This window comes from Cetorhinus maximus, chromosome 13, assembly GCF_964194155.1.
Source record: "Cetorhinus maximus chromosome 13, sCetMax3.hap1.1, whole genome shotgun sequence".
NCBI lineage: Eukaryota > Metazoa > Chordata > Chondrichthyes > Lamniformes > Cetorhinidae > Cetorhinus > Cetorhinus maximus.
Window position 1 is genome coordinate 10,537,035 of NC_135891.1, and position 24,739 is coordinate 10,561,773.

Here is a 24,739-nt window from a genome sequence, read left to right on the forward strand (position 1 = left end):
AAGTAATACTGTGCGTAGGGCTCTTATTGAAACTGGAGGAGGCCACTCAGCCCCTTGAGCCTGCTGCACCTTTCAGTCAGGTCATGGCTGATAAGAATCCTAACTCCATTTGCCTGCCTTGGGTGCTGGCACCCCTTAATACCCTTACCGACCAAACACCTATCGACCTCAGTTTGAAATTTTCCATTGGTCCCGAGCCTCAACAGTTTTAGGGGGAGAAAGTTCCAGGTTTCCACCACCATTTCTGAGAGAAACTGCTTCCTGACATCACCCCTGAACAGCTTAATTCTAATTTTCCCTTGCTCTGGATGCCCCCCCTTCCCACCCCCACCCCCACCCCCCACCAGAGGAAACAGCTTCTTTCTTTCTCTACCCTAACGCCCACCTTTCTCCATCTCAAGCACCTCTGTTACATTACCCCATAATCCCCCGTACTTCAGGGAATTCAAAACCCAGTCTAAGCAGCCTGCCCTCCGACTTTAACACCGGTGGGGTAACTTTGAGGCTGAGTTCGCAGTGGGGAGCTTCTTCAGGGAAGTACCACATCTCTACCGTGGCGTGCGAGGCCGGTTAAAGCATCAGCCCAGGACAGGAGCCATTTACAATTAACTCTGGAGCACATTGTGGATGTAGCTGAAGGCCACATTTTAGCCTCATTAGTGAGATTTTCCTTCCGCCATTCTCATTTCCTTCAACCCAGCCCTTGAAGGCAGTTCGGTGGAGACCGGCAGGCAGACCTTGGAACTCATTCGGGCGAGTGAGCCAATACCGCCGCGGCGCGGAGCATCTCACCTGAACCGTTTCCGGAGCCGAGGGCCACGCGGCCTCTCGCTCCAGCCACAGTCATGGAGAGAGCGATCAGGAAACAGGGGGTCAGTCCTGGCCCTTTTATTTGACTTCCTTGACCAGAGAGAGGGGTCCTGAGAGGTCTGCTGCGGTTGTGTGCAAGCTCAGCCAACTCAATCCTTTCCGTGTGGCATGGTGCCAGCTGCAAACAACAGACCAGAAAAGCCGGTGGGGGGGTAATCGTTTCTGGAAAATTTTACAGGTGGGGCTGCCGCCGATCTAATCTGTAATTGGTGCAAAGACTCACTTAACCCATACTGGCTGAGTGAGGTGCCCGGCACTGATGTGGGTTAGACGGTTGCGTGATAGGCACTGTCTGCCAGTAATGAAATAGTGAAGCAATTCTAAGAAAGCAAGCAGTTGGAATGTTGTGGTCACAGCTGGCTCTGGTGATTAAGATGCCTGCTGCCTCTCTTTGTGGTGCAGGAGTTGAAACTCCCTCTGAGGGTTTAGATTCAATTGTGCGGAAGGGATTATAGACAGCCAGCAAAGATTAGTTGTTGGACAGTGAATTCTCGGGCCAGCACATCTCGTGGCTGGGTTTTTTTTGTGTGTGTGTGTGTGTGTGTGTGTGTGTGTGTGTGTGTGTGCAAGAGAGCCAGTGTGTTTAAGCCTGTGCAAATATGTTTGAACGAATGCACGCCCGCGTCAGGCTGTGACCGTGTTAGTGTTGTGAGTGTGTGTGCACGAGAGTCTGTGTGAGTGTGTTTTTAGTGAGTGTGTGTGTATGGGTTGAATTTTACCCTCGATATGGGGAGGAGAAGCTAGGCGGGCGGGCGGGCCAGCCTGTAATTTTGCCGCCCTGCATGCCAGTTTGCCAACGCTATCCCACCCCCTTGGCAATTTTCCTGGGGTGTGGGATTAGGGCCGGAAGGGCTACCTGCCCTTATTAAGATAATCAAGAGGCCACTTATTACTGGCGGAGTGGAATTGGCCTGCCTGCCCCTTGAGGTGTCAGGGACTAGGCCCGGTGCCTAGGGGCAGCCTCCCGGTGGCAGACCAAGGAGCTCCAGGCTGACTTTGAGACCCTCCCCATTTACCTGGCCACAGCTTCGACGATAGGCCTCCCTATGGAGAGGATCCGCAACGGGTGGCCCAGCAGCTGTGGCCATTTTATAGCGCAGAGGTTTTCAAAGCGCTGAGAGGCCGCCTCAAAGTGAAGGGGCCCTCTCTCTGTCTCAGACGTGAAAAAGGAGGCAGCAGCTCCTTCTGGCCCCCTCACCCTCCCCCCAGCTTCAAGAAGTTGCCCACCATCCTTAATTGGATGGGAAGTGGCTGTCTGGCCACTAAATCGGCCAGTTCAGGGACAATCACCGTCAGGAGCCTGCTCCCAATTGACCCCCGTTTGATCCTGACATCAGTGTACTGAACCAAAAGGCAAAATCCTGCCCCATGAATGTGTGTGTGTAACACATAGACCACCAAACCCTTTGTCCTGACCCAATCGCGAACCTTAGATGCTCGACTGGCCTCTCTACTACCCCACCCCCACATCACGTCAAAACCCAGATAGCCAAACAGTGAAGGATAGAACTGGAACCGAGTCTTTATTCACTTACAAACTTTAATTTGCAGAGATCCACATGGCATATTGAACCCCTCCAACCCAATGCCCCTCTTTCAGCTTGCTCCTGTAGGTACAGGTGAGTCCCCAATTGATACCCACCACCTGAATATAATTAACACCCAATTGATACAATTGCTTAACACCCACTCTCAGCCCATGAGCACTTACACCAATTACCACTCACACCATTCCCCCAGCTGAGGTCAGTTGTTCAGCATAGGCCATTGATTGAAGTTAAAATCTGTCTGATTCTTATTGCTTGGTAATCCTGCTGTATTTACTCCTACCAGTCAGGGCTGACTTGTGAAGTTGCAATTAGATTTGGCCCTGATCTTCAGAGGGGTTCATAACTGATGGGGGAATGATCCAACTCACTGATTCCTTCATGCTGATGGTGTCATGAATTAGTTGCTCAGCGGCATCCTTGTGTGGGGCTGTAAGTTAGCTGTTAGTTATCATCTTTACCCTTTCACCTTGCAAAAAATGCAACACTCCTTCACCGTGCCAACTAGTGGCACAGCCAGTATTCCAGGTGAGTTTGGAATGTCACTGTTGGTTAGGATTTGGTTAATTTGTGCATCTTGTTTTTTTTGATAGCTTTACTGCGCACTGTCTCACGCACGTGTTCTCTCGCACACGTTCTCTCGCACATGTACTGCCACGCATGCACTCATACACGTGTGCTCTCACACAGGCATACACACACACACACACACACACACACGTGCACCTCCAGGAGCATATTATTTTTCATTTGTTGGTTCTTGGGATGTGGATGATGTGAACAAGGCAGGATTTATTGCCCATGTCCCATTGCCTTGAGTACTCTTAAGTTTCAGCACAGAACGTGGGGGCTAGAGTCACATGTAGACCAGTTTGGGTAGAAGTGTCAGCTCCCCCTTCCCTGAAAGACAATGGATCAGGTTATCACTGAAATCCAGCAACTACTGTGACCGTTTTTAAAAGTCCAGAGCCAGTCCACAAAAGACCAGGTTTATTGAATTCATTTTAACAACTTGCTATGGTGGGATTTGAACTCTTGAGACTTAATTTTCCTGGTTCCACCAAGGCCCCCTCTAATTTCACCTCCCCCCCCGCCCCCCATGAAGGCCTGATAGCTGTGGCCGCGCTTACTACACTTTTATAATTCTTCAGAGGGTGTCTCTACCATGAGGCTCCTTATGTTCTCCAACTACATTGGCAGTGCCCACCTCTCCCGGTGGGGCTGCCAGTTAGGCTTCACTCTGGGCCCTCTGATTGAACTTCGCAGTTCCTTGGTCTAACTTCGTGCTTCAGTGGACAGGCCTCTGGAGGCAGCTTGTTAATTGGCCACATCTGGGTGGTCCCCAACCAACGTCCCACCACAGCTACTTTTCAAAGTCAGGGTCCAGACAATCTTGGCAAAATCCAACCCGTGATCTCTGGGTTGCTCATCCAGCATTGTTTGAAAGAATCCAATATGATCTCTTTTTGTTCGCTTCCTTGGCCTTCCTCCCCACCCCCCACCACCCCCATCCCCGCCTGATCATGCTGTTGCCTTTTAAAAGGGAATGCACATTATTGACAATCAATGCGAGGCAGAGAAGTTGAAAAATGCCAGAGGTGCACTCGGTGGAGGGAGCAGGGAGAATCTGTTGAGGTTGAGGCCGTGGCAATGTATTCAGGCAGGACAGAGAGAGCAGTTATTATTCACTTATGCATCTAATCTTAACTTTAAACTCAACCTGAAAGTATTTGATGTTCATGAGTTTTTCCGAATAAACCTTGGGATGTTAGTGTCCCTGGAAAGGCTGGCACACTTTGCGTATCCTTGGGTACCCTGCGAAGGTGGCAGTGGGGAACCTTTATGAACCAATTTTACATTTCTGAGTATCTTGCTCAGCCACTGCTGAGGGCAGTTATGAGTTAACCAGTGGGGCTGGACTCGTATATAGACCCAAACTGTTTAAGACAAATTTTCTTCCCCCAAAGAGGACAGGTGTTTACGACAAACTTCACAGTCACTTTTGCTGCTACCAGCTGTTTTTTTTTAACCAGATTGTTTAAATTGAATTCACATTTTCAAATTTCTGCTGTGGGATTTGAACTCACTTTGGATTATTATTCTAGGTTTCTGGATTACTAATGTAACAACATAACCACTACACTAGAGCGCCCGGACACCCGCCCCTGCTTTCCATACACAGTACCCGGATGGGATAAAGTGTCCCAGAGCAAACAGTGTCTCCAAGAAAGCCCCAATTCATGGTTCTCATCTCGGAATACCCTCACTGCCATTTTATTTCTGTAACCTCCCACCTTTTTAATTGCTGCTCATGGACAGCTGTCTCCGCACTCAGGGACTCAGAGATAGACCAATCAACAGGACCGCCATTGATTGACAGATTCTCTGCCAATTGGCAGCTGACGAGCCAGTGAAAGGGCGGGCCACACTGAATTGCTTGGACTGGATAGGCTTCGGTTTAGAGCAATGAAAGGAGAGGGGGAGAGCGAGAGAGAGAGAGAGAGACCAGCACCCTCTTCTCCTGTAATATAAACCGTTGTGATTGTTTGAAATTTGGCATTCTTGTGTTTGCCCTGATGAGTGCAAGATGAAAAGCTTCAACAACATGGCTCTCTCTTTTCAGCAGGATTCACTTTCTGTTCCACCAAGCGATTGTTTTTTTTTAAAAAATGTTCTGCTCCTGCCCTGAGTGTCCCCTGTCTCGGCTTTGAGAACACACTTCACAGACTCACCCGTAATACCCAGTATGATAACAGTTCAATTCAAAATTAATGTCTCTCACATTGAGCACAGAAAAGCTCCCTTATTCCCCCTGGTTTTTGATGTATCTCCCCCCACCCCAGCCCAACTTTCTAATTAAGAGCCAAAGGAGGAGTCTCCCTCACTCTTTATCGACTTGATCCTGCCTTTCCGCGGCAATATAATAAAAGATTGAACCTGAGGTGCTGTCAGTCAGGAGGATGTGGTTTGTTGTCGGGGGGACTCCCTGAACTAATTCCGCATGTCTTCACATGTGATGCCCACAAACAGAATAAGTAATAAGTCCCTCGCAGATTGCTGTCATCCATCACAGGAATGGCCTCGGAGGCCCGGAGGAACCCGCCAGAGAAATTTAAACTGCATTAAGCAAGTTTTCAACATTCCTGTTCTGTAGCTAAGGGGGAGAAAAACGATTGTCCTCATTTCAGTTGGCAGCAGCTGCCGTACATTAACGATGAGATAAGCTCTTTGTACTAATATTTTCAAATAGGGGAAATCTGACATTTGAAGGAAAGGCCTGTCCAGTCCTGTGATGGATTAACTCCCTTGGTTCTCACACCTCGTTCAGCCCATCTTCTGCAGCTTTTTAAACATTTTTGTTGGTGAATGAAGTAGTAACAATAACTTGCATTTATATAGTGCCAATTAATGCAGTACAACATCCCAAGGTACTTCACCGGAACAAAATTTAATGCCATGCCATTTCCACACTGACCATTACACTTGCACACGGAAACATCAAAGAAAGTGAAATGAACGGAATTTGCATCCATCTATGTTGGGAGCCACTTGCTGCACCCTTTTCTTCCCCCATTCCTCCACAACTCAGCTCAAGTGCTGCTGAAACCTTCCGCAACTCCATTGTTATCGCTGGATTTGGTTATTCCAATAGTCTCTTGGCCACCCGGCCATCTTCCGCCCACCGCAAACTTGATCAAACTAGGCCATAGCCTAGCTCGTACCAAGTCCTGTTCACCCATCACCCCTGTGCTTACTGACCTACATTGGCTCCCTGCCTGGCGATGCCTCAGTTTGAAGATTGTCATCCTTGCTTTCAAACCCCTCCATTGCCTCGCCCCTCCCTATCTCGGGAATGTCCTCCAGCCTTACAACCCTCTTGAGCTCTCTGTCCCCCTTCAGTTCTGCCTCCAGCTCATCCACAATTTCAATCATGCCATCTTTGGCGGCCGACCCTTCAGCTGCCTGGGCCCGAAGCTCTGAAATTCCCTCCCTAAACCTCTCTGCTTCTCCACCTCTCCCTTCCTCCTTTAAACTGTTCCGTGAAGTTACCTCCTTGACTAAGCCTTTGGTCATCTGTCCAACTATCTCTGTACATGGCTCGGTGTCAAATTTTGTTTCATAACGTCCCTGGAAAGCAGGATATTTTGCTGCATTAAAGGCGCTATATAAATGAAAGTTGTTGTTGGTGTCCTAGTCAGAGTAAAATTGGAGTTCTGTTTCAAGCGGAGTTTTGAAACTTACCTCTTATACCTAGTAAAACAGAGCAAGGCCCTTCCAAGTTTTTACAGTAAGTAATTGAGTCCCTTTCTCCATCACCCTCAGGGAGCCAAGGAGAACCAAGAACTACCTCCTTTCCCCCCCTACATCATGTAAGGGCCATTGATGGTATTTGTAACAACCAAACCCAGTGATCATGTTACTCAAAGGCTTTTCCGGGACAGTTGCATCCTGCCCCCTGTTGCGTTGGTCAAAAATAAGACTTGCATTTATATAGTGCCTTTCACAACTTCAGGAAGTCCCAAAGAGCTTTGCAACCAATGACATTTTTTGTCTTGCTGTCATAATGTAGGAAATGCAGCAGCCAATTTGTATGCAGGTAACTCCCACTAGTAGCAATGTGATGATGATCAGATGATCTGTTTTGGTGATTGTTGGCTGATTGGCTAGGACACCAGGGAGAATTCCCTTTGTGCTTTATTTCAAAATAGTATCGTAACTTACCATCCACGGAACAGAAGCGGGCCATTCGGCCCAACAGTTGCGTGCCAGAATCGTTTACATCCACGTGAGAAGGCAGCTGGGGCCCTCGGTTTACAATCTCACCCAAGGGACGGCATCTCCGACAGGTGCAGTGCTCCCCTAGGCCCTTCACTGGAGCATCAGCCTAGATTTTGTGCTCAAGTCCCCGGAGTGGGATTTCAACACAATCCACGGGCTTTGTCTGTCTGAGCCACAAAGCTCCGGAAAGGGTCCAAGTGCACCCAACGATCTATGCTCTGTTAACTCAGCTCAGTTGAGAAAGCAATAAGGACGTAACCCACGGAGGCCCAGCCTCCCAGAAAGAGGAACATCAGCCCGGGCTGCTGCTCCTGATTGTTATCCAGCAGTGCGGAGCAGGATGTGTGTGTGTGTGTGTGTGTGTGTGTGTGGGCTGCTAGCTAAAGACAGGATCAGCTCCTCTCTGATGCTTCCTGAAGTCAAGTGGCCTTCAGTCACACCAGGCCCCGGCATGAATAATAGCCACTTGGATGAAGGCAACTGATAACGTGGGTTTGTAGTCCAGCAAAAGCGAATGCCTTCAGGTGAAATGGGAATTGGGCCCAGAGCAGGGAAGAAAAAATAACTGGATGAGTCAAACTGATCTCCGGTGTTTCTGTGGTTTGCTCATTTTAAGATGTTGAGGCCTGAAGTGGCATGCTAAGGAAAACCAATCTTTTGTTGTGTTTTTAAACAGTCAACGGAGAAAAGAAGCGTTCCACGATGCCCGGATCACCAGTGGACGTGAAGGCACAATCCAGGGCCACCCCACCGACCATGCCTCCACCACCCTCAGGGAACCAAGGGGGACCACGGCCGACCTCCTTTACCCCCACGTCACGTAGGTTTCATTTGTTACGCCCAACCTGAAAGCTTCTCTGGGATCTGTCTTACTGTTATGTTGTCAACCCGTGTGCTTTGTTTAAACACTCGATGAGACAGAGCAGGTTTAAATCGATAGGGCAGTGAGAGCCGAGCGGCAGAAAGAGCAAACCTTCATAACCTGCAGCGATGGTGTAGTCCCTGTGCTGAATTGTCTCTATAAAAGACAACATTTAAAACACGATCTGGCAAAATCCCCCCCTTCATTCGCTCCAGCTATATGTTTTCCCGATTTAAGGAGAACGCACAAATGATTTATGCTTTTCCCCGTTGCTGACTTATGCTTTAGTTCAGCAGTGACGGTGGCCCTCTGTCTGGAACTCTTTTCTGTGAACACTGATTGGCGCTGGATCAATTATTAATTTTAAATCTGCAATTGATTTTAAAAAAAAAAAAAAAAATTTTAACCAAAGGTATTAAGGGACGAGAGGTAAAGGCTGGTATATGAAGTTAGGTCGCACATCAGCCACGATCTCCTTGAGTGGAGGAACTGGCTCGAGGGGCTAACTGGCCTTTTGCTGTGCTTCTGCTGTTCACAGCAATGTCTTGGGGATTAACCTTTAATTCCTGGAGTATCCAGGCCAATCCTGGAGGGTTGGCAACCCTAAAGGAAATAGTTCCACCTGCATTTTTACGCCTAATTTTAACTTAACCGTTTTGTATTTGGGTTACTGAACAATAGGCTTGGATCGATTTTATCTAGTCCCTTAAATAATCCTGAAAAACCTCAATCGGCTCAGCTCAGAATATCTCCTTTTAAATTGTTATTTTATCTCCCTCATAGCTGAGCTTCCCTGAAGTTATGTCGTTGAAGACTTGCCATTGAGTGGGAGCAGGCAAGATCTGGCATCCTGATTGTATCCTCATGTTATCGACAAGGTTCCTGCAAGGTCAACTGTGGGAACCCTGACAAATATTTTGTCCCCCTTACCTAACCCAGGAGCACAGAGACCAATTGTAATCATGGAATGAGACAGCACAGAAGAAGGCCATTTGGCCCATCAAGCCTGTGCCGGCTCTTTAGTGGAGCTATCAACTAGTCCCACTCCCCTGCTCTTTCCCAATAGGCCTCCATTTTTTTCCCCTTCACGTATTTATCCAACTACCTCTCAAATGTTTCTATTGAATCTGCTTCTACCATCCTAGAAGGCAATGTTTCCTAGATCACAACAACTTGCTGCGTTTAAAAAAAAAAGATTCGAGCTGTCGCCTCTGGTTCTTTTGACAATCACCTTAAATCTGTGTCCTCTGGTTGTCGACTCTCCTGCCGCTGGAAATAGTTTCTCCTTATTTACTCTATCAAAGCTGTTTACAATTTTGAACACTGTCTATCAAATCTCCTCTTAACCTTCAAGCAGAACAACACCAGCTTCTCCAGCCTTTCCACGTGACTCAAGTCCTTCATCGTTGGTACCATTTCTAGTAAATCTCCCTCTCTAAGGCCTCGTGGTCTTTCCGAAAGAATTGGAACACAATACCCCAGCTGGAGTCGGAGTGAAGTTTCAAGTTAGATGGCACCTCTCTCCCTCCTAAACCAAGGTCTCCCACAAATGGTTCTCGACCTGATTGGTAGGTGGGCAACACAGGGGCTAACCAGGTTGAATAGAAGGTGGGGGGGAGTGGCACTAAGTGAATTGCTCCTTCGGAGAGCTAGCCCAGACAGGACAAGCTGAATGGCCCCCTTCTGTGCTGCAACCATTCTGTGATTCTGTGCTAGGAGTTTCCAGACCTCTTGAGATGGTGAAAGGTGACAAATAAATGCAAATTCTTTCTTCCACTGGCTGAGACATTGGAGGAACCCCCAAAGTGCTGAACCATTTGGCTATTCTTTTAAAGGGTTAAGTTAAACGTTCAAACACAAAATGCCTTTCTTCTTCACGAGTCTTAACAAGGTTACGTCTTTGTTTCTCTCTTTTTCTCCCCCTTGTTGCAGTGCCTAATGGCGTTGACCACTCTCCGCCTGCCCTGAACGGTGTGCCATCCCCCCCGCAGCGATTCAGCAACGGCCCTTCCTCCTCACTCGCCAGTCAGCAGCTGCCCGCCACCTGTGGTGCCCGTCAGCTCAGCAAGCTGAAGCGTTTCCTGACCACCCTGCAGCAGTTCGGCAACGACATCTCACCGGAGATTGGGGAGCGCGTGCGTAGCCTTGTCCTGGCGCTGGTGGTGAGTAAGATCCGGTTTGGGGATGGGTGGGGTGAAGTGCGGAGGGGAGTGGGGCAATGGGAATATAAGAGTGGGCCACTCTTGTGCCTGTTGCACTGTCCGCTTTGTGTGTGATTGATCGGTGTGTCCTAATCCCATTTTCCCTCCTTGGTTCCGCAACTTCCTAATACCCTTATAAAAACAAAAAAACTACTGCGGATGCTGGAAATCCAAAACAAAAACAGAATTACCTAGAAAAACTCAGCAGGTCTGGCAGCATCGGCGGAGAAGAAAAGAGTTGACGTTTCGAGTCCTCATGACTGGCAGCATCGGCGGAGAAGAAAAGAGTTGACGTTTCGAGTCCTCATGACCCTTGAGGACTCAAAACGTCAATTCCTTTCTTCTCCCAGATGCTGCCAGACCTGCTGAGTTTTTCCAGATAATTCTGTTTTTGTTCTTAATACCCTTGCCTGACAAAAGCTGGGTTGGGCACAGGTTTAAATGTTAACTTGAAAGGTGGAAACTGATGACTATAATCTAAGTTTGTTCTCTTGCTTTTTGCAATTCTTTCATTTTAAAGAGGAACAGCTTGGTGTGGTATAATAGAAACCGAAACCCAATAGGAGGCTGTTCAATTCAGCTTTCCCTCCATACAAGCAGCAGTTCTAACTCAATATTGCTCTCCACCCCTTCCCTTCAATCACTTCACTCACCTAATCTCACAGGTTGGCATGCTCTGTGCTTGAATGACTAATTTCAGCAATGCATTCCACAGCCTCTCAGCCCTCCCACATAAAATGGATTCTCTTATTCTCTCTCTCCTAAATCCTTGAAATATAACCTTTATAGCAATGACTTCATCTTCTAGACTCTTAAATCACTGAAAACAGTCTGGCCTGAGGGTCCCTGGTTTATCCAAATTGACACCAGGGGCCCAATTATAGGAAGTCCTGCCCCTGAAAACGGCATCCGCCATTTTCATCAGGGGGAACGGGGGGGCAAATTGTCGATTGCACATCCATAGTTCATTGAGGTAGCTGCATAGTTTAAAGTGCAGCTGCCTTCAGTCAGATCCAATTTTCACTAGTGGGATGTCAGAAACACAACAGGCACTTTAGGCCTGTCAGGAGAAAGTCTAAAGTTAGCAGAGTTCCTTGGAGAGGTAGATTACCCTTTTGGATAGGTCAAGTAGCCTTTGGGATTGTTAAAAGTACACATGAATGTGCGCAAAAAATGGATAAATTGATTGGAGCTGTCAAGGGGACTGTCAAGGAAATTGTGAACGCTCATCGGAACTCTTAAGCTGTCAAGGGATTTAAATCTCCTGGCCTTTAAGTTAAAAAAAGAAATTCTGGAGGTTAAAAGTATCAGTGCTTTCTATTTTACTCTATCTTTTGACATAAGCCTGAGAGTTATCATTGTTGGATTTGTGCTGCTTGACTGATTTCGCAACCTATCATTATCTCAGTGGGGTGCCTGTCAGTTCACAGTTTGATTGATAGCTCCAAGTGGTTGTGAAGTTTTTGATGTGGTATTGTGAATACAAATGCATGTTGTTATAAGGGATTAAGTGGTTGAAGGAATTTAAGGGTAGTGAATGGGTTTTTATCAATGGGCATGTTTTTTTTTAATAGTGAATTCACCAATGGACGTTTAGAACTTTATTTTATTTCCCCTCAGCATGGGTCCTGAGGTCTACCCTTGGTGGATACTGGGTGAGTTGGTGTGGAGGGTGTAAGGGCAAAGAGTGGCGGATGGAGGTGCATGGGTTGGCATGACTTGGCATGACTTGGCACTAAGTTGATGTAGGGGTATAAAGGGCAATGGGGGCTGGGTGGAGGCAGGTAGGTTGGCATGGAGAGTATGGGGACCATGGGGTGTTGTTAGAGGGGCATAGGTTGGCACGGGGATGTAAAAGGCCATGGGCATGGGTGGAGGGGCATGGGTTGGCATGGAAGGAATGAGGCCATGGGAGTGGGTGGGGGGGCATGCAGTGACATGGGTTGGCATGGATTGAGTGTGTGGGGAGGGGTGAGGGCTAGAGTGCTGTTTTTTGTTTTTATTGACTTTCCTGCAGCTGAGACAAAGTGCCGGATCACCGAGGCCGGCCATTCGCCCAACCTGCCTCCGCCCAACCCAGCAACCCCTGTGATGCCACCGAACTCTTTCCAGGGGCTGTGGGCATGAATCCCATTAACACCTGCCCCCACCCCAGAATGAAAATCTGACCATCCGAGGCACTTCCTCCCGAGTCGGGTTTGCAGAGCCGGGAATTTTCCCGACCTGCGCTCCCGACCCGGGAGTGGGGTGGGGGGGAGCCGGTGGAAAGTCAAGCCTCTGTTCCCGCCTACCTCTCCCATCACCTCATAGTTTTAAACAGCTCATCAAATCACCCTCTGATTTCCTCTGTTCAAGCATGAATAACCTCCATTTTTCGAGCCATTCTCTGTGTTTGTATTCTCTCATACCAAACAGCGTCGGAGTGAACCTGCACTGCACCCTGTCTATTGCGTCCTGAGTGTGGTCCCTAAAACTGTACATTGTACTCAAACTGTGGTCTTACCAAGTGTAGACTCGCTATCTTTTCTGTTTTTATACTCTGTACCTTTTGCCATAAAACTCAGTTATTCCGTGCCCTTGTGCATTTGGTGTGCCGCTATTAATGGCTTATGACCGTGACCCCTCAAATCCCTTTGTTATTCCACATCACACAACTTTCTCCCCATCAAAATCCAATTACAGCTGCTGTGGTGGGACTTGAACACATCCCGCTCCCACATTAACCTGGGCCCCTAACTACTAGTTCGTGACATTGCCACTATTCCACCAGCTCCCCACAACAGTTACCTTGAAACCTGAGTACAAATTACTCCAGGCCCTTTTTTTTTTCCTGACTCAACGCTGTGCAAGCATCGTTTGCTGAAACTGAGAGGCCTAAAGGTGTCCAGGAATATTCCTAGTGAGCTGTTGTCACCTGTTGAACCTCCACAGGCACTTTGCACTTCAGTGACCTTTAGCTGAGTCTTGGGAGTGGGAAGGGGAGCTAGCGCTACTCATATAAATGTTGATGGAATACGGATATTAGTCTGTGATGGCTGACACAACTAAAGCAGAAGCAGAGTGGGGTTTGGGGTGAGGGGAAAGCAGTCTCAACTAGCAGGTGTTCAGTGCAACACCTGCTACCCACCAGGTGGTGTAGTGGTATTGTCACTGAACTGGAGATCCTAGGACCCAGGGTAATACTCTGGGGACCTGAGTTCAAATCCCACCATGGCAGATGGTAGAATTTGAACTCAGTTTACAAAATTGGAATTAAAAGTCTAATGATGACTACAAAACCATTGCCAATTTTTGTTAAAAACCCATTGGTTCACTAATGTCCTCTAAGGAAGGAAATCTGCTGTCCTTTACCCGATCTGGTCTACATGTGACTCCAGACCCACAGCAATGTGGTTGACCCTTTAGTGCCCTCTGAACAATGCTGGCCTAGCCAGTCGTGCCCACATCCCATGAACGAATAATAAAGGAGGAGGAGCGCTCCAGCATTCAAGTAATAAAGGATATTGTTCTGCTAATGGCAGCTCAATTTTCTCCCACGGGTGTTAGGTCCCACGTTAACATGTTTAAGGGGCTTAATGAGCTGTTTTAGGTGGACACCCAGAATGCCCATTGCGGTTGCCAAAAATAGGGCCCCACAAATTTTAGGTTTGAGACCAATGCCTGTGCAGATTGGGCACAGGCCATTCTGCTGCTGAATTGGTATGCTTTTTGCCTTCTTGATGTCTGAAAAACCAGCGTAACACAGACCAATCACTACACCAAAGTCTTCCCTCTGTGCTGACTACAAAGTTCCAATCTGAAAAGAGACAAGTATCCTTGTGGATAACAAAGCATAACCTTCAATTTTGTACATATGAACAAAACTGCTCAGAGACCACTAAGATATGAGGCGTATAAAGTATAACTTATACATCTGGTTAAGTTGGTGGTGTAGTGCTAATGTTACTGGAATAGTGATCCAGAGGCCCTGGGCACACGGATTCAAATCCCATATGAATTAGGAGCAGGAGTAGGCCACTCAGCCCCTCGAGCCTGCTCTGCCATTCAATAAGATCATGGCTGATCTGATTGTAACCTCAACTCCACATTCCTGCCGACCCCTGATAACCTTTCACCCCCTTGCTTATCAAGAATCTATCTAGCTCTGCCTTAAAAATACTCAAAGACCCTGCTCCACAAACTTTTGAGGAAGAGAATTCCAAAGACTTGCGACTATTTGAGAGAGAATTTCTCCTCATCTCTGTCTTAAATGGGTGACCCCTTATTTTTAAACAGTGACCCCGGGTTCTAGATTCTCCCACAAGAGGAAACATCCTTTCCACATCCACCCTCAAGATCTTATATGTTTTAATCAAGTCATCTCTTACTCTTCTAAACTCCAGCGGATACAAGTCTAGTCTGTCCAACCTTTCCTTATAAGGCAACCTGCCCATTCCAGGTATTAGTCTAGTAAACCTTCTTTGAACTGCATCCAATGCATCCTTCCTTAAATAAGGCGACCAATACTATACACAGTACTCCAGATGTGGTCTCACCAATGCTGTGTATAACTGAAGCATAACCTCCCTAGTTATGTGTTCAATTCCCCTTGCAATAAACAACAGCATTCTATTAGTTTTCCTAATTACCTACTGTTTCTGCATACTAACCTTTTGCAATTCATACACTAAGACACCCGGATCCCTCTGCATCTCAGAGCTCTGCAATCTCTCACCATTTAGACAATATGCTTCTTCTTTATTCTTCCTGCCAAAATGAACAATTTCCCATTTTCCCACATTATACTCCATTTGCCAGATCTCTGCTCACTAATTTAACCTATCTATGTCCCTTTGTAGCCTCCTTATGTCCCCTTCACAACTTACTTTCCTACCTATCTTTGTGTCATCAGCAAATTTAGCAACCATACCTTTGATCCAAGTCATTTATATATGTTGTAAAAAGTTAAAGCCCCAGCACTGATCCCTTTGGCACACCGCTAGTTGAATCTTGCTAACCAGAAAATGACCCATTTATGTTTGTTCCCTGTTAGCCAGCCATTCTTCTATCCATAGTAATATGTTAACCCCTACACCATGAGCTTTTATTTTCCACAATAACCTTTGATGTGACACCTTACCAGATGTCTTCTGGAAATTTAAATACAGTACATCCACTGGTTCCCCTTTATCCACAGCATATGTTACTTCTTCAAAGAAGCCCAATAAATTGGTCAAACATGGGCCAGAAATTTACGTTGGATGTGCGGGTGCATGTCCGAACCGGAATCGCGTGGGAAGATATCAGGCGCGCGTCCCAATGGCATCATGCTTGCGCGCAACATTATGGTCGGCAGGCACGCTTGTTAACGATTAAGCGGACAATTAAGCCCATTAAGGAGCCAATTGTCAACATTGGGACCAATCGGCCCCATAGCCTTCACATTTTCATTACAAGCTCCATCCAGGGGGGTAATAAAATGTCCGGTGTTAAATAAAGTAGAAGAAGGCGTCTGAGGGACGAGGTGTTATATAGTCTGCTGTCAGGTGCTTGAATTTTCAGTATTGACACAGTTCACAGCAGTTTATTGCCCTCATTTCATTTTTACAGTTACTGCAGCTCCCTGAGGCAGCTCCACAGCAGCTGTCGGCCTTCAGGGAGCGCCCGCCCGCATCCTCACTTTTCTCGGCGCCCACCCCGGGCACCCCGGGCAGCACTGAGCCTTTCTCAACGCGCCTTTTACACTGGCTGCCAGTTAATTGGCCAGCCAGTGTGAAATCACAGTTGGGGGCGGATTTCGGCTGGAAACACATATCGCGTCTGCTTCCGGGCCCACCGATCACATGCACCGACAAGCGCAAGATTCAGGCCATGATTTCCCTCTCACAAAACTATGTTGACTCTGCCTGATTACCTGGATTTTATCTAAGTGCCCTGTTATAATGTCTTTAATAACGGCTTCTAACATTTTCCCTATGACAGATGTTAAGCTAACTGGCCTGAGGCTCCCTGCTTTCTGTCTCCCTCCCTTTTTGAATAAAAGAGTTAATTCTCTATTTCTTAATCTAATGGAACCTTCCCCGAATCTAGGGAATTTAGGAAAATTATAACCAACGCATCAACTATCTCACTAGCCAATTCTTTTAAGACCCTAGGATGAAATCCATCAGGGCCCAGGGACTTGTCAACCCACAGTTCCCACAATTTGCTAAGTATCATTTCCCTGGCAATTGTAATTTTCTTGAGTTCCTCCCTCAAGAAGGGAGCTATTTCTGGGATGTTACTTGTGTCCTCTATAGTGAAGACCAATGCAAAATACTTCAATTCATCTGCTATCGCCTTATTTTCCATTATTAATTCCCCAGACTCACTTTCTATAGGACCACCGGCACACCACAGCCGCTGGTGGAATTCAAATTCATTTAATTAGTTAAAATTAGTCTAAGGGTGACCGTGAGTCAATTGTTGTAAAAACCCATCTGGTTCACTAAAGCCCTTTAGGGAAGGAAATCTGCCATCCTTACCAGGCCTGGCCTACATGTGACTCCAGACCCACAGAAATGTGGGTTGACTCTTAAATGCCCTCTGAAATGGCCTAGCAAGCAACTCAGTTGTATCAAACCAATTCCTAAAAAGAATGAAATCGAACAAAACACTCAGCATCGACCTAGGCACGGAAAACGACAATAGCACACCCAGCACTGTCGAACCTGCATGTTGTGTGGGACTACCGCCATGCTTTTTGGGTTAGATTTTGAACAGATATAGCAATTCAAAACTGGTCATCAGCAGCAGCAGAATTGTATTCAACCACAATCTGTAACCACATGGCCTGGCATATCCCCTCCTCTACTTTACTCTACCCCACCCTATCCCACTCTCCCAAGCCGGCAGATCAACCCTGGTTCAATGAGGAGTGCAGGAGAGGATGCTGGAGCAGCAACAGGTATACCTAAAAATGAGGTGTCAACCTGGTGAAGCTACAACACAGGACTACTTGCATGCCAAACAGTGGAAGCAGCAAGTGACAGTCAGAGTTAAGTGATCCTCAGAATTGTTACAGCACAGATCCTACAACCAACAGATCAGATCTAAGCTCTACAGTCCTGCCACATCCAGCCGTGAATGGTGGTGGACAATTAAACAACTCACTCAAGGAGGAGGCTCCAAAAGTATCCTCATCCTCAATAATGGGGGAGCCCAGCACATCAGTACAAAAGACAAGGCTGAAGCATTTGCAACCATCTTCAGCCAGAAGTGCTGGGTGGATGATCCATCTTGGTCTCCTCCGGAGGTCCCCAGCATCACAGTTGCCAGTCTTCAGCAAATTCAATTCACTCCACATGATATCAAGAAACGGCTGAAGGCACTGGATACTGCAAAGGCTATGGGCCTTGACAACATTCTGGCAATTGTACTGAATACTTGTGCTCCAGAACTAGCTGCACCCCTAGGCAAGCTCTTCCAGTACAGCTGCAACACTGGCATTTAGCCGGCTGTGTGGAAAATTGCCCATGTCCTGTCCACAAAAAGCAGGACAAATCCAATCCAGTCAATTACTGCCCCATCAGTCTATTCTTGATCATCAGCAAAGTGATGGAACATGTCGTTGATAGTGCTATCAAGTGGCATTTACTCAGCAATAACCCGCTCACTGACGCTCAGTTCAGATTCCATCAGGACCACTCATACAGCCTTGGTTCAAACATGGACAAAAGATCTGAACTCCAGAGGTGAGGTAAGAGTGACTGCCCTTGACATCCAGGCAGCATTTAACCAAGTGTGGCATCAAGGAGCCCCAGCAAAACTGAAGTCAACGGGAATCAGGGGGAGAACTCTTCACTGCTTGGAGTCATATCTAGCTCAAAGGAGAATGGTTGTTGGTTATTGGAGGTCAACCATCTCAGTCCTAGGACATTGCTGGAGGAGTTCCTCAGGATAGTGTTCTAAGCCCAACTATCTTCAGCTGCTTTATCATAAGGTCAGAAGTGGGAATGTTCGCTGATGATTACACAATGTTCAGCACCATTTGCGATTCCTCAGACTGAGGCAGTCCGTTTCCATATGCAGCAAGACCTGGACAATATTGGGCTGATAAGTGGCAGGTCACGCCACACAAGTGCCAGGCAATGACCTTCTCCAACAAGAGAAAATCTGACCATCTCCCCATGACATTCAATTTGCTGGCTAGGCCAGTATTTATTGCTCATCCTTAATTGCCCTTGAGAACTGAGTGGCTTGCTCGGCCATTTCAGAGAGTATTTAAGAGTCAACCATATTGCTGTGGGTCTGGAGTCACATGTAGGTCAGACCAGCTAAGGGCAGCAGATTTCCTTCCCCAAAGGACATTGGTGAGCCAGGTGGGTTTTTATGACAATCGACAATGGTCTCGTGGTCATCGTTAGACTTTTAATTCCAGAATATTTTTGTAATTCAAATTTCACCATCTGCCATGGTGGCATTCGAACCTGGGTTCCCAGAGCATTACCCTGGGTCTCTGGATTACTAGTCCAATGACAAAACCACTAGGCCACCGCCTCCCTTGGCATTACCATCACTGAAACCCCCACTATCGACATCCTGGGGGTTACCATTGACCAGAAACTGAACTCGACCAGCCATATAAATACTGTGACTACAAGAGCAGATCAGAGGCTAGGAATTCTGCAGAGAGTAACTCACCTCCTAACTCCCCAAAGCCTATCCACCATCTACAAGGTTCAAGTTAGGAGTATGGTGGAATACGCTCCACTTGCCTGGATGAGTGCAGCTTCAACGACACTCAGAGACTTGACACTATCCAGGTCAAAGCAGCCCACCACCACCTTCAACATTCAATCCCGCCACAGCTGACGTGCAGTGGCAGCGGGGGGAACCATCTACAAGATGCACTGCAGCAATCACCGTGGCTCCTTCGACAGCACCTTCCAACCCGTGACCTCTACTACCTAAAAGGTTAAGGGCAGCAGACACACGGGAACACCTCCAGCTGCAAGTTCCCCTCCAAGTCACCCACCACCCTGACTTGGAAATATACCGCCATTCCTTCACTGTCGCTGGGTCAAAATCCTGGAACTCCCAACCGAACAATACTGTACGTGCACCTACACCACAGGGACTGCAGCGGTTCAAGAAGGTACCTTCTCAAGGGCAACTAGGGATGAAAAATAAATGTTGGCCCAGCCAGTGACACCCACATCCCGTGAATGAATAAAAAGAAGGATAACTGATGTTGCAATTGGGGAAAAAAAAAGTCAAACTGGGACATTCTGTGATGGGGACTGAGGCACATTGTTAGAGGGAGCTTCTAGACTTTGCTGAACCAGATTTGGAGTGCATGATCGTGACCCTGGCTACAAAGACTGTGGAAAATGTTCCATTACGGGCTACGCCATTTTGTTGAGCACAACATTTAAAATGTGTTGATTTGTATTGTGCTTGAATGCAGTTTGCATCTCAAAATGGGAAATTTTAGTGCAGTGGAAACAGAATAGGGCTTTGTCCTGTTTACTGCGTTTTTGAGAGAGTCGTTTTATACCTAATCCTAAAATATTGCTGATAAAAGACAGTTCGAAGCTTTTTCGTCTTGCACTCATCAGGACACTTTGCAAGAATACCAATGTAAGGAGAAAACGACAATTTATACTCTGAGATGGGAGTGCTGATTGGGTGACAAGTGGACTCTAATTGGTGGAGGCATTGCCATGGAGAATGCACCAGTGATGGTGACTGATAGTTAACTACCAAGCATTGTTTGAAATTTAAACCAGGCAACTTGACCCTGATTTAGTGTAAGTTGTTGTTTTCTCCTTATATTGGTAATCTTGTCAAGTATCCTGATGAGTGCAAGACAGAAAACTTCAACATGTCTCTTTTTTTCAGCAATACTCAAGTTCTATACTACCAAACGACTAATCGTAAAATGTTATATAAGGTATAATTTATCCAAATGTTTTTTATGTTGGAGCAGTATGTCAATGCTAATCCTGCATGTGCTTCACTAGTTGCTTCTAAATGCACTGGACACGTTCATGATTATTGTAGCTATGATTGTCACAGATTCTAATGTATTGCCAAGCAAGGCTTCACATTGATTATCCTCTCATTGTCCCTATTTACACCACGTCAGTGTTTTTGATCAACTAGGTCAAATCTAATTGATTTAAACATGATGGAATTATTGTTGACCGACTTAGATATGATCTCCTCAGTTGTTTGAACTTTTATCTAATCTAGGAACAATTACGCGGGAATTCTAATGTCTGGGGAACAGTTGCAGCCAGAAAACTGGCCAACCAGTGCCTACCCCCATGTTAATACAAGCAAGTTTTATTTTAATGACTAATGCTTTTTGCCAATTGTTAACCAGCTCATCATTGTTCAAAATAAATGTAAGTGTACCTGCCAAAATTGTTTCGCATTATCTTTATACAAGGAAATTTGCTCTTAAACCAGTGAATCTGTCTTTACACTAATCAGTGAAGTCAGTGGCATTAGGGGTTGGGGTATTATGGTCACTGGATATGGCTCCTTTTGTGGTAACACAACACCCCAACTCTTTATTTTTTGGATTTAACAATAGTTCCTAAAAAAAAAAACAATCTACAGAGACGTGGTTGGCTTTGGAGGCTTGTTGTAGGTCTAGACCCAGAGTGGGGATATAGCAGATGCCTCCTATTGTCTGATAGCTCAGAATCCCAAGGGTTGAGATCAACCAGGACGCCAGTTCTTGATGGATTTAAAACTGTCCTTCGAGGGAGAGGTGATATCGGAGTATTCTACCAAAAGGTGAAGCCCCTGAGCTGAGGACATGGCTTCGCTTACAAACACTCGGCTGACATTTTTGTCATTTTTTTTTTACTTACCCTTCCAGAACTCAACTGTGACCATTGAAGAGTTTCACTCCAAGCTGCAAGAGGCAACAAACTTCCCGCTGCGTCCCTTTGTAATTCCATTTCTAAAGGTAATGCACTCTCCTCCTGTTTGACATCCATTATCTTATGAGGGGCCCAATTTTATTTATTTATTTTTTTGGTGGGGGGAGGGGAGGAAATGGGGAAACCCAACATGGCAGCTGTAATTAATACTTAAGCAAAAAAAAAAACTGCAGATGCTGGAAATCTGAAATAAAAACAGAAAATGCTGGAAATGCTCAGCAGGTCAGGCAGCGTCTGTGAAGGGAAATGGAGTCAACATTTCAGGTCGATGACTCTTGGGGGTTCCTTTCCACAGGTGCTTCCTGATCTGCTGAGTGCTTCGAGAATTTTCCGTTTTTATGGCTGTTGTCGTTTATCAGTCCGTGTAAGCTCCATTAAGAACTCCATGGTCATCACCGAACTGGATACCCTGGATTTGGCCCTTTGGCCACGTTAATTAAAAGATTCTTTTCTACTGTGTTTCCTGCCCTTTACGGGACTACTCATGCACAGGTAGTTAGCGCGTGTGGTGTTGAGTGAAGTAGGGCTGCCACCTTTGGGGTGTGATTATGGGAGGTCTCGTCGTGGGAGCTCTTGCCACCAGCTGCCCTGCCCCCATGCTCGCACCTCACACGTCCATCCTAGTGACACACTGCACTCTCGCGCCAGTTTGAAAGCCTGCCGAATCCCCGTTACTTGCTCAGATGATTGTTGACTGTCAAAAAGAAAATCTTTTAATCCATCGCCAATATTCTTATAACTAACGAATGAAGGTATCCAAATAAAATGGAAGAAAATCTCTCAATTTTTAAAATGCCCCTGTGATTTTTTTCCCCCCTGCAAAGTTGACCTATAATTCCTGGACATGCTAGACAAATCCTGGAGAGTTAACAACCCTATCTTAAGGTAATTTCCCATTTTTGGTATCTCCTTGGGAAGGGGACTTCTCTCTGAATTTCCACGTAAATTATGCAGGGAAACCTAATACTTACTGGTATCTTAGTACTCCCTTGTTACTCCGCTCTCTCTTGTTGTTCAGTACTTTGTGCATTTAAACTGTTGATCAGCAGCAACACGGGAGCTGGCATCTTGTGCCGAAGCCTGTCTCCAAGGACACGACTTGCGTGTTGTCGACAGTCTCCGGCCTCCCCACTGCTTCATGCTATCCCGCAAAAGAGGTTTCCATGCAAAATATCCTTTTCCGTGCTGTCTCTGTCCATCGGTTTGAAAGCATAAAGCAGAATAACAAGGGAAGGGCGAAGAGGTTAGCAGCATCCAGCATCGCACAGCGGTCCAGTGGGTTTAATGTTTAACCGGTAACCCAAACTACCCCTTTAAGGCTGCGGGTCTTAAGTAGGCAAGTCCAGGAAATTCTTACTGCCTGTTCACTGCTGTGGTTTTTTCTCCAGGTTCGTCACTGGCTTTCTTTCTCATTTTTGTTTTAGCAAAATCCTGTTACAACTCCTAGAATGTGTGATGCCTGATGTATGGATGCAAGATATATATATAAATTAATAATGACTTCACCTTTGCAGAGCTGTTATTCATATTTTGCATTAAGGTCATTATAATGGAAGGCGTATTGTTAATCAGTGGCTTAATGCAAGGTGTTGATGTGGAATGGCAATTGTATGAGATCTTTCGACTGCAGCAGTCAGAGTTCCTTTTTAATGAAGTCACTGGGGGAATAGGGTCTTCATGATCTTAAGTCTTTAACATATCTAATATGTTCATTTTGGAAGATGAATACATGGCAGTGACTCTCATGACTGTATAAATGGAGCTGTTGGAGTTTCGCTGTCTGGAGAATACCTGATTAGTCCCTCGATAGGTGAAAATGATGCGCTGATGCCACAGATCTGCCTAAGCGCCCTTGTCCCATGCAACAGGCTGAGCTGTCATCATGGTCCAATGGGTCAGATGGAGCGGCCAGTGCGATGTTGAGCCATTCTTCCCAGGAGGCTCCCAAGCTGGACACCTGGACCAGGCGCAAGTTTGCTGATCTCAATCAAATTGACGTTAGGATGTGAGGATTGAGAGGACCTACCCCAGCTGGCTGAGGATAGGATTGGAATCCTCCACGATTTTACTGCCCCCGTTTGTCCAGGGTCAGACAGGAAAAAAATTGGCCGCTTCATCAGTAGCCCAGCCGACAGTCTGAAACATAGCAGGAAAGGAGGATAGAAAAATAGCAAAGAAAACCTGCATTTTCTGCTATTTCACCCCCACCCACCCCTCAAACTTTAGTTATGCTTTTCTGTGCTACACAAGCCTCCACCTCTCAGTCCCTCTTTTTGAAAATCACACTGTGTCAATTCGTTTTACCCTATTTCAGAGACATTAATGGACTCTGCGGAGTTCAGAATTGCCAATCTTTCAGGATCGGCCTGGAGTCTACAAGAATTGAAGATTAATCCCTGGGACACTGCTGCGATCAGCGCCCAGGAGAAAAATCGTGGCAATGTGTATTTTTAGTTCATTTTTCTTTGAACGCTTTAGCTTATTGAAAGTGTCGAAGTGGATGAAGACGGCTTGGTTATCCGCTCGAGGCAGCCGAAGGCAGTGAAACTTCCCGGAATACGCGTCCAGCCAGAATTGTTGAGCCCCCACGTTGGCAAACGCAGGCATGAAATTCTCTGCAGCACATTTTTAAGAAAAAAAAATACTAAGACATTGCGTTGGTGTTACTTGTGTGCTTCTCCCAGCAACAACACACCACAGATCGGGAACCTGAGGGGGCGCTCGCAGTAATTCACTGCTTCCAGAATCGAGCTTGGAACTAATTGCATCTGAATGACACTTACTTACTTAACTGCTGGTAAACCCTCCACCTTTTAACGTTTTCTAATTTCGGGGAACCCTGCTCCTTTGTGGCTGGGGAGATCACATCCTCAGAATAAGGGGTCAGCCGTTCCAGGCCGAGATGAGAAAAAAGACATTAGTCACCCGGGTTTGTGAATCTTTGGAATTCCTTACCTCCGAGAGCGGCTGCTCAGGCGTTCAGCATATTCAAGACTGAGATCGATAAGATTTTTGGACTCCCGGGGAATCTAGCGATAGGGAGACAGGGTCGGAAAATGGAGGTGAGGGAGAAGTTTAGCCATGAGCTTATTGAATGGGGGAGCAGGCGGGAGACCATATTGCCCATTCCTGTTCCTATTATCTTCTTATTTTGCCATACGTTATCAATCGTTGCTATTTTCTATATGTATCTGTCAGAAAAGAAACTCTGGCTTAAAAACCCACCATCAGTTGAAGATGCTAATCTCTCGTCAGAAGCTTTCCGATATTTCGCAGCCATTCCTGCCTCATTTCACAGTTTGCAGTTTTTATTCTGTTATATTTGTAGCTTAATTTTGGGTGCCTTTGTTTTTATTAAAGCAGGGGTTAGTCTTTTTATTCCTGCAGTCTAGCTCTTCAACAGCATCTTGACTGAGTGATGTTTATCATGGGAGTTGCTCTCTTGAGGAGGGGGGGTGGTGGGGAGGGGAGGAGTGGTGGTGGTGGTGATGAGGAGGGGGGTGGTGTCTGTTGCAGAGCACGAGTGTGAAACCATGCTGCAAACCCTCTTTTTTTTTTGTGGAA

General features: G+C 46.5%; 1 protein-coding gene across 4 annotated transcripts in view; it reads left to right on the forward strand.

The window, feature by feature from the left end:
• Positions 1-24,739, forward strand: part of LOC144688410 (protein CBFA2T1-like) — a 144,008-nt gene that overhangs the window by 88,534 nt on the left and 30,735 nt on the right. For 2 of the 4 annotated variants that reach the window (XM_078554905.1, XM_078554907.1), the window contains exons 2-4: positions 7,873-8,016; positions 9,991-10,220; positions 21,112-21,201. In XM_078554905.1, the coding sequence (XP_078411031.1) occupies positions 7,873-8,016; positions 9,991-10,220; positions 21,112-21,201 (464 nt within the window). Of the gene's footprint in view, positions 1-2,822; positions 2,946-7,587; positions 7,721-7,872; positions 8,017-9,990; positions 10,221-21,111; positions 21,202-24,739 lie in introns of those variants that run through there. The other 2 variants (XM_078554903.1, XM_078554906.1) reach the window with 2 other exon arrangements.